The sequence below is a fragment of the Stegostoma tigrinum genome, chromosome 10, assembly GCF_030684315.1.
Source record: "Stegostoma tigrinum isolate sSteTig4 chromosome 10, sSteTig4.hap1, whole genome shotgun sequence".
NCBI classification, from domain to species: Eukaryota; Metazoa; Chordata; class Chondrichthyes; order Orectolobiformes; family Stegostomatidae; genus Stegostoma; species Stegostoma tigrinum.
In genome coordinates this window covers 47,488,798-47,505,375 of record NC_081363.1, presented here as the reverse complement: position 1 = coordinate 47,505,375, position 16,578 = coordinate 47,488,798, and the positions used below count along the sequence as shown (strand labels likewise).

The following is a 16,578-nucleotide window of genomic DNA, read 5'->3' as shown; positions in this document are numbered from 1 at the left end:
CATATAAATGAAACGAACAGCAGAGAATTGCGTGGGATAACTTGCTAGATTCAGAGTGAAACCCGCCATGACACTGAGAAACAGACACCTAGCCAAGTTTTGGTAAAATTAAGCTCTAAATTCTGAATTTAGCAAGGATTTGTTGAGCATGGTTAGTACTCTACCTGGTAAGCAACAAGAAGGGATTTGCTGTTTAATGTAATCCATCAATTGTTAACATGTACAGCCTATGTACATTGCATCAAACTGCCACTGAAACTGATTTGCCATATAATGTATTGTGTGGCAGGGAAAACATCTTTTTTACCTTGATTGCAGCATCCCATTAGTGGAGAACACCACTTGTGTTGTCACGATAAAGCAAGGCTTTTTTTAAGTTTTAGAAGGGTCCTCAAGTGCTTCTTTTTCCCTGAATTCAGGGGTTGCTTTTTCATTCTTACTTTATTTTTTAAAATTGTGTGACATTGTTATGTAGTAACATTGTCTGTCAACACATGCAGGTAATGTTTTTGTCAAGCCCTGCCCAAAAAAAAAATTAAAATCAACACCATTAAAGTCACAACACCTAAAGAAAGCATTAATATCTTAGATACCACAGTATTTAAAATAGATATGACTAAAGATATGTTCCCCAAAATAACTGACATGTACACCTACAGGCAAAGTTCCATCATGCTAAACATTACCGACAAAGGTCACAGGTAATTCTTTTCTGTCATATTCACAAAGCTAGAAAAACTTGAATATTTTACACAAGCAATTACTACCTTTTGCATTGCAAATTTAAACTTTGATAGTATGTTCATTGTAATAGTAGTCACTGCAATATTCCCCATGGATTAGCTCCTCAACATATGCAGAGTTAAGCTGTGTGTTTAAATTTAAACACACAATCTGGCAATTAACTATTCCCTGGTCCGTTACACATGACAATACCTCTGCCACTTGCCTACCATTCTCTCCAATAACTTGGACCACCAACCATGTTTCTGACATTTTATTTTACATTGTCTAAATTCTATAAACATCGCTGACCTGGCCAGCACTTCCTAGCCATCCTTAAAGATCCAGAGACTATCAAGTGTGGGCAAGACCAGGTAAAGATGGCAGTTTTCTTTCCTGATGGACATGATTGAACTCGCTGGGTTTTTAAGACAATTGACATTGGTTACATGGTCGCCATTGGGCTCGTACAATTTTTTTTAACCTTCATGCTATCAAGACAGAAAAGCGAGTACGCCCCATTACACTATAGCGTCCCTATTTTGAATAAAATCTCAAAACGAGAAAAATCCAGATTAGAATTCAAACAAAGCTTAGAAGACCAAACAGCACGTTATGGCTAAAGTTCTAGGTTGTGATTTCTCCTCAGTTGTATAAGCCTCACTGCCTCTCAGAACAATCTACTCTATGAAAGATAAAAGGGGTCTGAACAGGAGAGCTGGTGTGGTGAGAATTCTATTCAAACAGCCAAGTGCACATATGCATACAGTAATAAAAGAAACTTAATAATAGAATTCTGAATTTTACATTGCCAATTCCTTCGAGATAAAGTAATAATGTTTCTTTTGTAGAAAGCCTTTAATCATTTCTGAAATAATGCACAGCATCAGTTTTGGGAACGGAACATCAGGATATGTTGGTTTCTGAAAAAGGGCAAGACACCAATTGCCAGAATAAGCTCTAGTATTAAAGAATTATAGAAGACATGTTACCTAAACCTGTTTTACCCCCTTGAGTTTTGAAGACTGAGAGTTGATGAAATCAGTGTTTAAATGAATAAAAGTGTATTTACCCTGTCAAATCTGGAGAAGCTATTTCCTTTAATGGAGGAATCCAGAACATGGGCAAACTAGAGTTAGGCCACTTTTCTCTCCCACAAAGTGCAATATTAACATGAAACACTCTCCCTCCCAAAAGGCCACGTATCTTGGTACAAAAGGATATGTTAAAAAATGGCAATGAAGCGAGGGTCCAAATTATCCATAATCAAAAAGAGCTTACATCCTATTTCCAAATTAGCCCCAAGGTGAGGAAGGAATGCCACAGTTTCTACTATGCAATCACATTTATTCACTTTTAGATTTGGAAACTTATTTTTCCAGACTTAAGATTGTTTAGAGAAGTTTAAAGTCAAGGAACTATGCTACTTTAAATATTACAAGTTCATTTTGAAGTAAACACTTTTCCTAGCTGCTTAAGACCATCAATTACTATTTCAGCCAATGTTTATTTGTAGTTACTTTTCCAAGTACTAACCACATTACGGTACATAAATTATATTCTTTAAATAGCTTTATACACAGCTCAACAGGTTGGCATTTTGAAAGAATCTGTTTATAGGCGTAATTATTGATTTTCAAATTTGCACAAAAAAGGTTTCCTAGTTTATTTCCTAATTCTAATTTAAAATCAATTCACAGAACTAAGCACCATTGTAGTCAAAAACCATGATAACATGGAATACAATCGCTGAGATTTGGGATAGGAAATGCAATTATAAACGACGTACATGTTTGACTTGACACAAAACAGCACCTATTCCTTATGAATTATCATCCTGCAATACACAATGAATACAAGAAAGTAGTATGGAACGTTAAAAAAGTGTAACCTTCCATGGTGGTGTTTCCCTTTCCTAGTGCAGATTGTAAAAAGATGATCCGTGGAAAAGAATCCATGAGTCAACAAGCTGTTGCCAGCTAATGCAACTTCCAATAAGGATGTGTGCTTGAAGCAAGGCATTTGTCTTTTAAGTTTCAAAACTGATATTATAGTTTCAAAAAAAAATTCAGAGTCGATACTTCACTGAATGTTCTTATTAATATCAATCTTCTCCCACCCATTCCATACACCACATATGTATTTCTTCTGACTCCACACCCAACTTGCACTGTACCAATGCAGTCTTGTTAGTATTATTTTTGAAACTAAGTATAACCATTTTTTTGTGCCTAAATCAAACAGTACATTCAAATATTTAAATTCCCATCCCCCAACATGAGCTCAGATTCATGGACTAGAATAGTTTTCTCCTTGCTGAAACCATGCATGAATATCCTAACAGCAGAGCACAGTACTGGAGGCTGTCAGCAAATGGCAGTACAGACAGCTGCCAAGTCTTGCAGGCTCCGTGCTCTAATATGGAACAGCTGGAAGAGGACTGTGCATTCTTTTCTCTGAGTAAACACTAAGGGCTCTGTTCAGTATCCTACTGCAATCAAGCCTAAAGAATTCCACCAGTGAACACACTGACTTCTATTACTTCTCCCCAATACACCCTTTGTATTCCTACGAAGGAAAAGTGCAGATATACATGATTTTATCTGGTGCTGCAACTGTGTCATTTTTAAGTAACTATTTGTGCGGAATTCTTCCACACTCGAATATTCCCGTCAATCCGACCACATTCTGTCTGCTGCATAGGCCAGGGTGAAACAGTACAGTACAAATATGTTCACATATTATGTCAACCTTAGCTTCAGCACAAATATGACGATGTGCCTCTCCGTAAACGGCGACTGCATGCTACATTCTCCAAGTTTTACAAAAGGTCCTATTTACATTTTATTTCTAATACACAAATCGTCTCAGACTTTTGGCCTTCACTTCTGCGTACTCAGAGGAGAAAATTAGGTTATTTTCCTAAAATCGGATTACAGTGCCCATGACAATATAAATGTCAAACCTTTTGGTTTGAGTGTAAATAGATATTGAATTGCGGTATTCGTAAGCAGACTGAAAAAAGGTATCTTCAGTTACTGCGATCGATATTTTTATCGCTGAAATAGGAAGCTACGTGTAGCGAAATGATCGGAAAAGAGACCAAGCCACGTTGTCCAGAAAGCACAGGATACCCAGACTCTACGTGACATGACTGGGTTATTGTACAGGAAATTGCAGAACAAGATGCATCAAAGCGTTTTACTCCTTACGTTGGTGTGATGTTCCTTCCACACAGCAATGAAATACACCAATTGTCAAATTTAAAATGTTACCAAATACATGTGTATTTTGAACTAAATTATTAAATTGGAACAATTTCGCATCAGTCTCGGAAATGAGTTTGAATAAACAGCGTAAAAATTATTAGTTACATGAAACTTACCGGGATCATTTGCCTCTCCCTCGAGAATATGAAGCTCGGTGCAATCGGACAAAGAATGCTCTAGGCAAATCTGAAGGAAACGAGCCTGTGTCCGGCTCACTCGTTTCAATAGAGACAACAAAGCTACAGTTTGTTCACATTCATTCCACCCTTTAAACCATCCTGCAAGAACGCCGACTTGATCTCGAAACATCATGATTAAGGAACAGCCTCAGCGCCAGGCGAGTTTATATCGTTGGGATTCTTCGATGCAAGGCACCCAAAAAAATCAAGCTCACATGCATGTAGAGGAGGGGTTGTCACATTTTGTGTGGATCGAGTTGCGATTTTTTTCTTTCCTTTTCTGTAGAATAACGTCACTGTTGACACGCTCCCTCTTCCTCTAAGGCAATCAACAGTGGGCCAAAAATGTAATAGGCACAACAAGTATATCACCTGTCAGAATTAACAGAGCTGGAATTTTAGATCTTCTCTCGCCACGATATCAATATTAATCCTCAACGCCCGCATTCCCATACGTGGTCAAAACTGGAAAGGAAACCAAAAGAAAACGGCCGTTGAAATTACTGTCATTGACTAATAGTCCAAACTTTACGTTGAAGCGATGGATCTGCTTTCCCCTCCCTCTGCCTGCAGCAACTAGTCATTCATTGCAAATTATAATGCAGCAACTCTTTTAGGTTTATAATTAAGCATTCAAAGCACTCAAACAGTCCACAAATGGTTCCGAAATGATAAAATAATATGCTTTGAAGCAACTCATTATTCAAGAAACTGGAAGAGCCGCTAGTCAGCCAGCAGACGATGTTTAAACGTTTCCAAAAGCAATGCAGAGCAACGCAATTCCTCTGGGTTTAGACCCAATGCGGAACGACTGAGACTAAAATAAACTATCCACCCAAACCTCAAATACGCGACCGTCTGCAGCCATCGCCTTGACTGGGATTTTCCATGTCAGTCTAAAAGAATGAACCCGCAGGATGGACCTTTAACCACGTTGGTATGAACGCTGCCCTGCCCCGTTCAACACTGCGGAAACTCACAGTAACTCCACAGGCATCTGTCTATCTCAGGAGAACTGGAACAATTTCCTCCACAAAAAAAACAGGCCAAGCTTAAAATTGGGATGTTAAAAAAATATAGCGAATAAAAACTATAGAAAAGTTAGCTCCATCGGCCTGTGGTATTGGCAGGGTTTTAAAAGCCGAATACGTAAAGCATCGGTTATTTCCCCTTTTCAAAAAAAATTTAAATCCCAAACATTAATCTCACCCGCCCCCAATAAACATTTGTTATCATCAAAACAGAAAGCGAATCCTGAAACCGGCTAAAAATAACATGAAAGGCACAGCATGTGTGAAGATTATTAATAAATATGACTCAGACTCCTCCCCGTTTCAGCTGCAGCGGCCGACGCACTTTCCAGGGGCTCAGGAGCTTTACACACCGACCTGCCGCTAACTGCAGCCTCCGCTCAGGGGGGGGGAAGTGTAATGGTGGTGCTTCAGTTAGTGCCGCTCCCTGGGGCCGTGATAGCTGTATCAGCGGCGGCAGTGTCCACAAAGTTGAGTTTATTTTTAGGCCAGTAGTGCCCTTCCCCCTCCCGGTGAGTTATTAACATTCAGCATTACGTCATGGGAGGGCCAGGAATAGCGGGGGCGGGGGCGGAGGAGGCCATTCCCCAACTCCCACCCCACCCCCCTCCGATTACAGACCGGGCGGGGCTTCGGGTGCCGCCCCGCCCCTCAGCACCCAGCTCCCACCCAACAAACCCACACGTTTACCGGCTCTGCCGCAGCGCCCTGTGCCCCGCCCCTCTGCCGAGGGAGGGTGGGCTGGCTGGCTGCTTCGTTGCTAAGGGCTCGCCGCGCACGCAGCCAGACGTCGTTTCCAGTCGTAACCGAAGCTGAAGTTTCCGCAGCGATTAATTTGTCTGCTGTCCTTCCCGCTCCCCAACTGCCGAGCGGTCGAGATTCAGAAGGCAGCAGGCCCGGGTGCCGTGCTCTGTCCGCCGCCGCTCAGAAGAGCGCGGCCTATCGGTTCCCAGCACGCGGTGTCTCGGCACGTGACCCAGGGCTCGTCAACCCCACAAAGAGAGAGGCGGAATGGTCGTTGTGCCTGCGGTGTGGTCATGGTACTGTGGACTGGTTAAACACCAGAAGACCAGTCTAAGAAGCTGCAGCCATGGTTTAGTAGGGATACGGTGACTTTTCTAACCGATGCCCAGAAAAAAATACATATTACGTGTGTCCTGTCAAAGCATGATTTAGTTTTCCTTAAGTATTCTGAATGCTTCAGAAGCTTTGATAAATAAGATTTAATTGTAAGGCAGACTTGAATTTTATTTAACTAAATCTATCTACATAAATGTTTTTTGTAATGTCAGCAGCTGTAAAATAACAGAATTTGGCCAGTTTTAAAATTCAGAACACATCCAGTATTTCTGGGCGTTTGGCTAAAACGGATATCTTACTGGACCAGCTGGAGCACCACCCTCTCAAGGTTGTGTTCTGTATGCCGCGGTAAGTGTGATACAGCACAATATCTTTGCATGTAAAGTGAAGGCAAAGTAACTGTAAATTCATGTGAGAAAAATAAAAGCAGAATGTATCAACATGGCTGAAAAAGAACAATACTATAAATGAATCTGAGATAACAAAGTATAGAGCTGGATGAACACAGCAGGCCAAGCTCCTAAGATGCTACTTGGCCTGCTGTGTTCATCCAGATCCACACTGATTCTCCAGCATCTGCAGTTCCCATTATTTCTGAATACTATAAATGAATTACTGATTTAAGAACAAGATACCAGCATTCAGGTCAGGAAGAGATGAGAAAGTCTAAATTACATGTACAAAAAAAATTGTAAAGAGCATGCTAGCCTCTCCAGGTTATAATAGCTACTGAGCTTTCCCATGTGGGCAGCAGAGTGTTGAAAAGAGCCTTGGACGAGTCAGTTTCTGGAATCTTCCTGTAATGGCTTAGGAGCAAATACATCATGTATGTACCAAGTTAAGCTAGGGAAAGCTTAAAAAAAAACCAATCTATTTGAAACAGTAAATTGCCATGTTTGGGAAACCTGCTACTCAATTAAAATGCCATGCTAATTAACAATACAAGACAATATCATCTTGCATTTGTTATATAAGGGTGCATTTACAGTGATAAATGTACATCTTAAATCTTACAAGAAAACAGCAACACAATGTCAAGGGTGCAAATGGCATTGCAAGCCACAATAATGTGTTCTCCTCCAGAAATAGTAGGGTCGAGGGCCATAACACCAGCTTTCCTGATCGTCTGATGCTGCCTGGCCTGCTGTGTTCATCCAGCTCTACACCTTGTTATCTTGGATTCTCCTCCAGAAACCCAGTTGAAGAAGGATAAAACTGGAGCCACCTTTATATACTTATTAGGAGTTCAACATTATTTGCATACCCCTCATTGCAATTAGCCTCACTTCAGCCTCATAAGCCCCCATCAGCAAAGACATTTTCAGCACTGATCCATTTACGTGCCAAGGCTGATTACCTTGATCTGGTTTGCAAGAATAAACTCCAAAAATCTAACTTCCTTTATAAAAACAGAAAGAACAGTGAATTAGGAACGAAAAACAGAAGTTGCTGGAAAAGTTCAGCCGGTCTGGCAGCATCTGTGCAGAGAAATCAAAGTTAATGTTTCCGGTCCAGTGACCCTTCCTTTCTTTTGTCCCTCTTCTTTGTTTATCTTCAGATTTATTGGTAGCCACCAAAAGGTTCACTAAGTTAGTGGACAGGGAATGTCTATGGATCTAAAACAGAAGTTGCTGGAAACGCTCAGCAGGCCTGGCAGCATTGGTGAAGAAAAAAAAAATCAGAGTTAACATTTCGGGTCCAGTGACCCTTCCTCAGAACTGGTCACCAGACCTGAAATGTTAACTCTGACTTTTTCTTCACAGATGCTGCCAGACTTGCTGAGCTTTTCCAGCAACTTCTGTTTTTGTTCCTGATTTACAGCATCCGCAGTTCTTTCAGTTTTTATGGAATGTCTATCTATATTGTTTATGTGGACTTCCAGGAGGCATTTGATAAAGTTCCATATACAAGACTGTTAAGTAAAGTAGAAGCCCACGGGATTGATAGCAAATTACTTGTTTGGCTGGGAAATTGTTTCAGTCGCAAGTGACAGAAAGTAGGGATCATGGGCAAGTGGTCAAACTGGCGGAATGTGACCAGTGTTGTCCCAAAAGATCTGTGTTAGGGTCTCAATAATTCATGTTATTTATTGATGATTTGGATAACCTGTCGAAAGTCATATATCCAAATTTGCTGATGGCACAAAGTAGTATTGTTGATGGTATAGATGATAACAAAGTAAAAAAGGCATATTGATGGACTCAGTGAATGGGCAAACTGGCAGATGGAGTTCAACATAAGCAAGTCTGAAACTATCCATTTTGGGCCAAGAAAGGATTGGTCAGGGTACGTTGTTGATGGTATGAAGTTAATTTCTGTGGACATCCAAGGAGACTTGGGGTTTCAGGTATATAGATCTTAAAAATGTCACAGACAGATGCAGAAAATAAATTAAAAAATTAATAGAATTATGGCTTTTGCATCGAGAGATGGGAGTACATGGATATCAAAGTTATGCTGCATGGTTATACAAAACCCTAGTTAGACCCCATTTGGAATATTGGGCAGATCTCAGAACCACACGTTAGAGTGGATATAAGGGCCTCGGAGGAAGTACAACTTAAGTTCAGGTATAATTCTTGTAAACCTAAGGGGTTAAGCTATGACATAAATTAGCCCTGTATTCTATAGAATTTAGAAGGTTACAGAGTGATCTGGTCAAAGTCTTCAAGATACTAACATGAAAAGATGGGGTAGATAAAGATAAATTATTTCCATTGGTTGGGGGTTCTAGAACTACAGGGCATCTCCTGGTCCGGATAAGTTATATCCAAGAACCCTGCATGAAGCTAGAGAAGAAATTGCAGGGGCCCTGGCTGATTGATATATTTGCAGCGTCATTAGCCACGAGTGAGGTCCTGGAAGACTGGAGGGTAGTGAATGTGGTGCCCTTATTCAAGATGGGCTGCAAAGAAAAACCTGTGAATTATAGATCGATAAGCTTAACATCTGTGGTAGGTAAGTTACTTGAGAAGATTCTAAGGGTTAAGATATACATGCATTTAGAAAGACAGGGTTTGATTAGTAGTCGTCAGCATGGCTTCCTGTGTGGGAGATCATGCCTCACAAATTTGTTAGAAGTTCTTTGAAGTGACCAGTAAGGTTGTTGAGAACAGGGCAGTACGTAGATTTCAGTAAGGCCTTTGATAAGGTTCCACATGTCAGCTGCTCTGAAAGGTTATAAATCATGGAACCCAGGGAGGACTGGCAAATTGGGTACATAATTGGCTTGATAGTAGGAAGCAAAGGGTAATAGTGGAAGGATGCTTGTCAGACTGCAGGTCTGTGACTAGTGGTATGCCTTGGGGTCAATGCTGGGCACATTGCTGTTATCTGTATCAATGATTTGGATGAGAATGTACAAGGCATGATTAGTAAGTTTGCAGATGCCACGAACAAAGGCAGTTTCATGGACAGTGAGGAAAGTTATCAGAAATTGCAGCAGGATCTTGATCAGCTGGGGAATTAGGCTAAGAAATGGTAAATGGAGTTTAATAATTGATAAGTAAGAGGTGTTGCATTTTGGAAAGTCAGATCAAGGTAGGAATTTCATGGTGAATGGTAGGGCCTTAACGAGTGTAATGGAACATAGGGACCTTGGAGTTCAGGTGCATGATCCTCTGAAAGTGGAGCCACAGGTAGGCAAGGCAGTGAAAAAGGCTTTTGGCACACTGACCTTCATCAGTCAGGAGGCACTGAGGACAGGAGTTGGGAAGTTATGTTGCAGGTGCACAGGATGTTGGGAGGGCCAGACTTGGAGTATTGTGCACCGTTTTAGTCACCTTGCTACAGGAAGGATGTTATTAAACTAGAAAGAGTGCTGAAGAAGTTTATAAGGGCATTGCCAGGACTCAAGCGACTGAGTTATAGGGAAGAGGTTGGACCAGCCTGGACATTTCTCTTTACATCATAGGAGACTGAGGGAGGACTTTATAGAAGTGTACAAGATCATGAGAGGCATGGACTAGATGAATGTACTCAGTATTTTTCCCAGGGTTGGGGAAATCAAAGACTAGAGCACAAAAGTTCAGGATAAGAAGGGGAAAAATACATGGAAATCTGAGGATCATATGCATACGGAATGAGCTGCCAGCATAAGACCATAAGTGGTTGAGGCAGATACATGAACAACATTTAAAAAGCATTTGGACAAATACATGGATAGGAAAGGCTCAGAAGGATATGGGTCAAGTGCAGGGAAATGCGGTTGGCGTGGATGGACATTCCAGTCAGCACAGACTTGCTTGGGCCGAAAGGCCTGCTTTGTGCTGCAGGACTCTATGATATAAAATCTAAGTTTACAACAACAGCTTAAAAGCTGGGAGTTTGTAAAGTACAACTTGCCTCTTGACTCCCTCAGATCCAATCTACCATCTACAAGGTAGAAATGGGTGGCAAATGGGATACTCTCCATTTGCCTAAATGAATGCAGTTCTAATGATGACAAGAAACTCAACCAATGAACTGGCTTGATCAGCATCCCATTCACCATTCATTTCCTTCACCACTGATACATAGGGGCAGCAATGTATGCTTATAAACAAGGTGCACTGCTGAAACTCCTCAGGAATCTATTTATGCTACATCCAACCTGTGACACCTATCAACTACAGAGACAAAAGCAGCAGTTGCAAAAAAATTACACTGCCTGAAAATTCCCCTTCAAGGCATATATCATCTTGATTTGGAACTACGTTACTATTTTTTCCACTGTTACTTGATCAAAGTCCTGGTACTCCTAATGACCTACACCAAATGGACAGGAACACATCAAGAAAGTGTCTTTTTCTGTGACCACCTTAAGGGGAATTAAGAGTGAGCAACTAATTTTGGACTTGCCAGTGATGCTCACTCCCATAAAATAGTTTTTAAAAATCCTTTCAAATGCAGGATACAAGACTAAGTGTTTATATTTTATAATATGCCTGTGAACTAGATCTAGGGGAATTTGCCAATAACAGTCAGAAACTGCTAGTATGCAAATGTTTGATCCTTGTTCCATTTCTCCATGACCTTTTCAACTCATTTGCCCTTAATAATATTACTAGAGAGTCTGGTTCTTGGGTGTGTAAAATGTGGATGACTATTGTCCATACCCTTAACTCCATGACAATTGCCTCATTAAAGGTCATGTGCCAACAGATTTATCAACCTTGTTAACTCTCCATTCACCACACCTGCATCTTTTATCAAGCTGTCAAGCTTTAATATGTAATGTGAACAAATTATCTGTGTAATTGTAAGACATTTTACTGTTTTCTCTCTAATCCTTATCAACCACACGCCAACAAGACTTGCTGACATTGCGATTAGTAAGTTTCTCAAAAAGATTGTTCACAATGAAGACATTCCAGTTTTATGGATGTTCTAAAATCATCAAACTTCTTTGGTGTCTTTTTCATAGGTTTACTCAGCAGCATTGGCATCTCACTAAAAACATCAATATCTATATGATGACTCATTCCAGTTATTCTACATGGAAAGATATACTCTCGTAAATTACCTCAATGTGTTGTTATTGCCAAATATGAAACAATTAGTACTTTTATATTCCATAAGTGTGCGCACATCCCCATTACTTTGTGAATCAAGAAAACATTTTAAGAGAAATATTCCATTTGCCACCAAAATGCAAGTACTATCTAGCACTGCACAGTTAAACTAGTCTGCAAATAACACATTCTTCAGAAGAATAAAATCCCTTGTGACTGGTATAATTTGTTTAGATCCATCAATATCATCATCCTCTGTCATTTGAGGCCATGTCTCTCTGCTGTGAGCATTTTATTCCATAATAATAGTTTGAACCACACATGAAGCATCTATTTACTATTTTCAGTATCCATTTGTCTTTCATTGTTGCTCCAATTCAGTATTCTGCTGTAAGAGACAGCTTTTCCAAAGATGCATTCATCTGCATTCTTCCTGTTTTTAACCATTCTAATATATTGACACGAGTGCAGTATTTAGACCTTGTCAAAATCTTACAGTCATTGAATCTTTGTGTTCCTGCATAATGTCCCATTTGTTCCATTTTGGAATTTTATTAAAGACAACAAGCATCTGATCCAACATGGTATGCCTTCCTGAGAAATGTCTGCATTTAACCACCAATACTAATCCAGGGCACACCATATTGTATAAAGAACTGACAAAATCCAATGTGTCGAAGTCCTGAAACATACTTTCACTGAACATTTTCCAAAAATTATCAAAGGTTGACCATACAGTTGGTATTTATCAGTTCATAGATAACACAGTGCTGAACTGGAACAGCAGTGGGCCAGGCAGCAGAGGAGCAGGAAAGTTGACTTTTCAGGTTGGGACCCTTCTTCAGAAATGATCCAAAAAGTCAACTTTCCTGCTCGTCTGATGCTGCTTGGCCCACTTTGCACCTACTGCTCCACACTTATCTCTATCTGACTCCAGCATCAGCAGTTCTTCCTATGTCTATTTATCAGCTCATCTTTCTTGTAAATTTCAGTCAATAATTAGAATTAGAATACAAGGTTGAAATGCTCATCACTATTTAATTCATAGTCATCCAGCTCACAAATTACTTCTGATAGGAAACAACAGAGGCCATTTTCCTTTTCCTCTTTAGTAAAGGCATGACCTATGTCCACATATCCACTTTTTTATTTCATAAAATCTAAACCATGTGATCAGAGAACAATCAATCTGACAATTTACACATGATTTCTGACATTTCTCACAATGGCTACTAAGATTGTAGCTGTCTGATCTTTTTAGTTGCTTCCAAGCTTCATCTTTAGGTACACATTCTCTGCTACTTTGTTCTAAGTAATGCTAAGAAGACAACAATGTCAAAGTTGTTTGTCTTGCACTATGTTGTAATTCAGAAAGTGAGTTGCTAAACAACGAAACTGGAGTTTTACGCACTTTAATATTTATTTAGAGTTATTTATTATAAATAACTTACAAACAAACTTTTAGGCTGTGTCTATTTATAGATACTTTTGAACCAACTTGTTCAGAGATGTTATTACACGTATTAGAGTAGATGAGACTTGAACCTAGGCCTCCTGGTTCAGAAGCAGCGACACTACCACTGCAACACCAGAACCGTTCCATCTATTTTAATCAACCTGTTCAGGCATGTTACGGCACAAAATCAAATCAGGTGGGACTCAAACTTGTACTTTCTGACTTGAAGATACTACCACTATCAAGGATACGACTACACCACAACAGGCCTTTGTGTCTATTTATAGGTATTTTCAGACCAACCTGTTCAGAAATGCTATGACATAACTTTGGAGCAAGTGGGACATGAACCTGGGACTCCTAGCTCAGAGGTCAGGACACTAGCACTGTACCACAAGAGCTCTTTGATTTTATTTAGGCTACTTTTTACCAGCCACAGCTAAAAGAATCACCCATGTTTCCAATTAATCACACTGTGTGCAATGCCCAGCAAGGGCAATTCACTTGTGTCCTTTCTATTTTTTTAAAGCTTAACCTATTTTTCTAGCCAACATGTTCAGAGATCTTTCTGATGAAGGGTCGAGGCCTGAATCGTCAGCTTTTGTGCTCCTATGATGTTACTTGACCTGCTGTATTCATCCAGCCCCACACTTTGTTACTTATGTTCAGAGATGTTATCACATACCTCTAGAACAGGTGGGACTTGAACCTAGACCTCCCAGTCCAGGTGTAGGGTCACTACCACTGCACCACAAGAGTCTGTGTGTCTACTTTTAATTCTTTCCCTGTTTGTAGTTTTAATTCTTTTACTTAACCTATTTCTTTAATTGATCTGTTCAGCGATGTTATTAAAAACCTCTGGGTAGGCTGGACTTGAAACCAGTCCTCTTGGTTCAAGGGACACTACCACTGTGCAGTAAGAGGGCCGCTGTCTTTTGTTTTTAATTTTTTTTAAAATTTAAGTTATTTTTCTTACCAATATGTCCAGAGATGTTATTATACAACTCTGGAGCAGTTCGGACATAAAACTGGGCTTCTTGGTCCAGGGGTAGGGACATTACCACTGTGCCACAAGAGGGTCCTTTGTATCCATTTTTAATTTCCTTCATTATTAATTCTATATTTATTTTGTTTAATTGTGTGCAAGTGGTAGGCACTTTTGTGCTCAATATAAATAGACAATGAAAAATTGTCCTTCAATATGTTACACCTTGATATTCCATTTCAAATGAACTTCTACACAATCAGTACGAAAACAGTGTTGTAATTGATTCAGCAGCTTAATAACTAGTACAAATGAAGTTATATGACAATTCTTCAGTCAGTTTTGTGATTTTGCAAAAATGCCTCTATTTTTGCATACTGTAAGACGAGTATTTACTATAAATAACATCTGACCTTGATTAAGAGTTTTGATGAGCTAAGACAGTGAGGGTTTAAATTGCTTTCTTTAATTCACTTGTAGATGTGAGTGTAGCTGGCTGGGCCAGCATTTACTGCTCATCCCTCCTTGCCCTTTGGTAAACTGCCCTCGTGAACCATTGCAGTCTATGTGCTGGAGGTAGACCAACAATTCTGCGAAGTAGGGAATATCATCATTTTGACTAAGCAGCAGTGAAGGAACAGTGATACATTGCTAAGTCAGGGTGGTGAGTGGCTTCGTGAGGAATTTGCAGGCAGTGCCATTCCCATGTATCTGCTGCCCTTGTCCTTCTAGATGGAAATGGTTCTGGGGTTGGAAGGTGCTGTCTGAGGATCTTTGGCAAATTTCTGCATAGTAGCAGCTGTGTGTACTACCAACAGAGTGTTGCTAGTGGATGGAGGAGATGTTTGTGGCAAAAAAGGTTGGCTGCTTTGTTCTGGATGGTGTCAAGCTTCTTGAATATTGGAACTGCGATTATTTAGGGAAGTGAAGTGAATTACACTCATGATTGATGGTGGACAGGTTTTGGGAGTCAGTAGGCAAGTTACTCACTGCAGTATTCCTAACAGTTGATCCAATCTTGAGAGTCCAGTTGAGTTTCTGGTCCAGGATGTTGATATTGGGATAGGTTCATTAATGGTAACGCCATTAAACATCAAGGAGTAGTTGTTTCATGGCTTGTTATTGAAGATAGTCATTGCCTGGCATGAATGCTATTTATCACCTGTCAGCCCAAGCCTGGATATTGCCCAGATCTCGTTGCATTTGAACACAGACTGCTTCAGTATCTGAGGAATTGCAAATGATGCTGAACATTACATAATCATTAGCAAACATTCCCACTTCTGACCTCATGATGGAGGGAAGGTCATTGTTGAAGAGGCTGAAGATGGTTGGGCCAAGGACAGTACCGTGAGGAACTCCTGCAGAGACATCCTAGAGGTGAGATGACAGACCTCCAGCAACCACAACCATCTTCCTATGTACCAGGTATGACTCCAATCAGTGGAGAGTTTTCCCTCCAGTTTCCACTGATTCTAGTTTTGCTAGGATTCCTTGATGCCACAATCAAATGCAGACTTCATGTCAAAGGCTGACATTCTCACCTCAAATCTGGAATTCAACTCTTTTGTCCATGTACTGAGGTCAGGAGCTGAGTGGTCTAGGTACAACACAAACTGAGCATCACTGAGCAGGTGCTGCTCGATAGCACTGTTGATGACACCTTCCATCACATTCTATTAAGAGTAGACTGAAAGGGCAGTAATTGGCCAGGTTGGATTTGTCCTGCTTTATTACGCACAGGACATATCTGGGCAATTTTCCACATTGCCGGGTAGATGTCAGGGATGTAGCTGTACTGGAACAGCTTGGCAAGGAGAGCAGCAATCTCTGGAGTAAGGCAGAATGTTATCAGGACCCATAGACCTGGCAGTATGCGATGCCTCCAATCTTGATATCACATGGAGTGAATTAAATTGGCTGAAGACCAGCATTTGTGATGTTCGACACCACTATAGAACATATAATCTTCTCCTACAATACATATTCTACTTGCACTAACTGAAAGGAAAAGTTATTTGACTCAAATTAAAACTTTTTTGCAGATTTTTATGAATTTTAGCAAGTAGATAGTGATTTGTAGATGTGTATATGTATTCTAAAATTGGATTTGGGCCAGTATGCACTTGAATAACATAGCCACATTTGCAACAATCAAAACCGATCCAATGAACATTTTTACATGTCTATTTCAGCCTTGGGCCCGCATTATTTTCTATGCACTATCAGAATGAGAACAAATAATTTAACGACACATGTAGTGAGACAAGCATATATATTCTCTTATAGCTGACATAAATACATTTAGAACAAAAAGAATTACAATGTTTTTTTTCTTTAAATCAACAATTTAAAGGGCAAAA

At 40.1% G+C, this 16,578-nt stretch overlaps 1 protein-coding gene across 5 annotated transcripts in view; it reads right to left on the bottom strand.

Moving 5' to 3' along the window:
- samd4a (sterile alpha motif domain containing 4A) overlaps nucleotides 1-6,153 on the bottom strand; it is a 174,656-nt gene extending 168,503 nt beyond the window's left edge. For 2 of the 5 annotated variants that reach the window (XM_048537810.2, XM_048537814.2), the window contains exons 1-2: nucleotides 5,560-5,697; nucleotides 4,109-4,636 (exon numbers count right to left, since the gene is read on the bottom strand). In XM_048537810.2, coding sequence (XP_048393767.1) covers nucleotides 4,109-4,304 — 196 coding nt within the window. In that variant the 5' untranslated portion in view covers nucleotides 4,305-4,636; nucleotides 5,560-5,697. Of the gene's footprint in view, nucleotides 1-4,108; nucleotides 4,637-5,012; nucleotides 5,105-5,151; nucleotides 5,515-5,559; nucleotides 5,698-5,892 lie in introns of those variants that run through there. The other 3 variants (XM_048537812.2, XM_048537811.2, XM_048537813.1) reach the window with 3 other exon arrangements.
- Nucleotides 6,154-16,578: the final 10,425 nt, after the last annotated feature.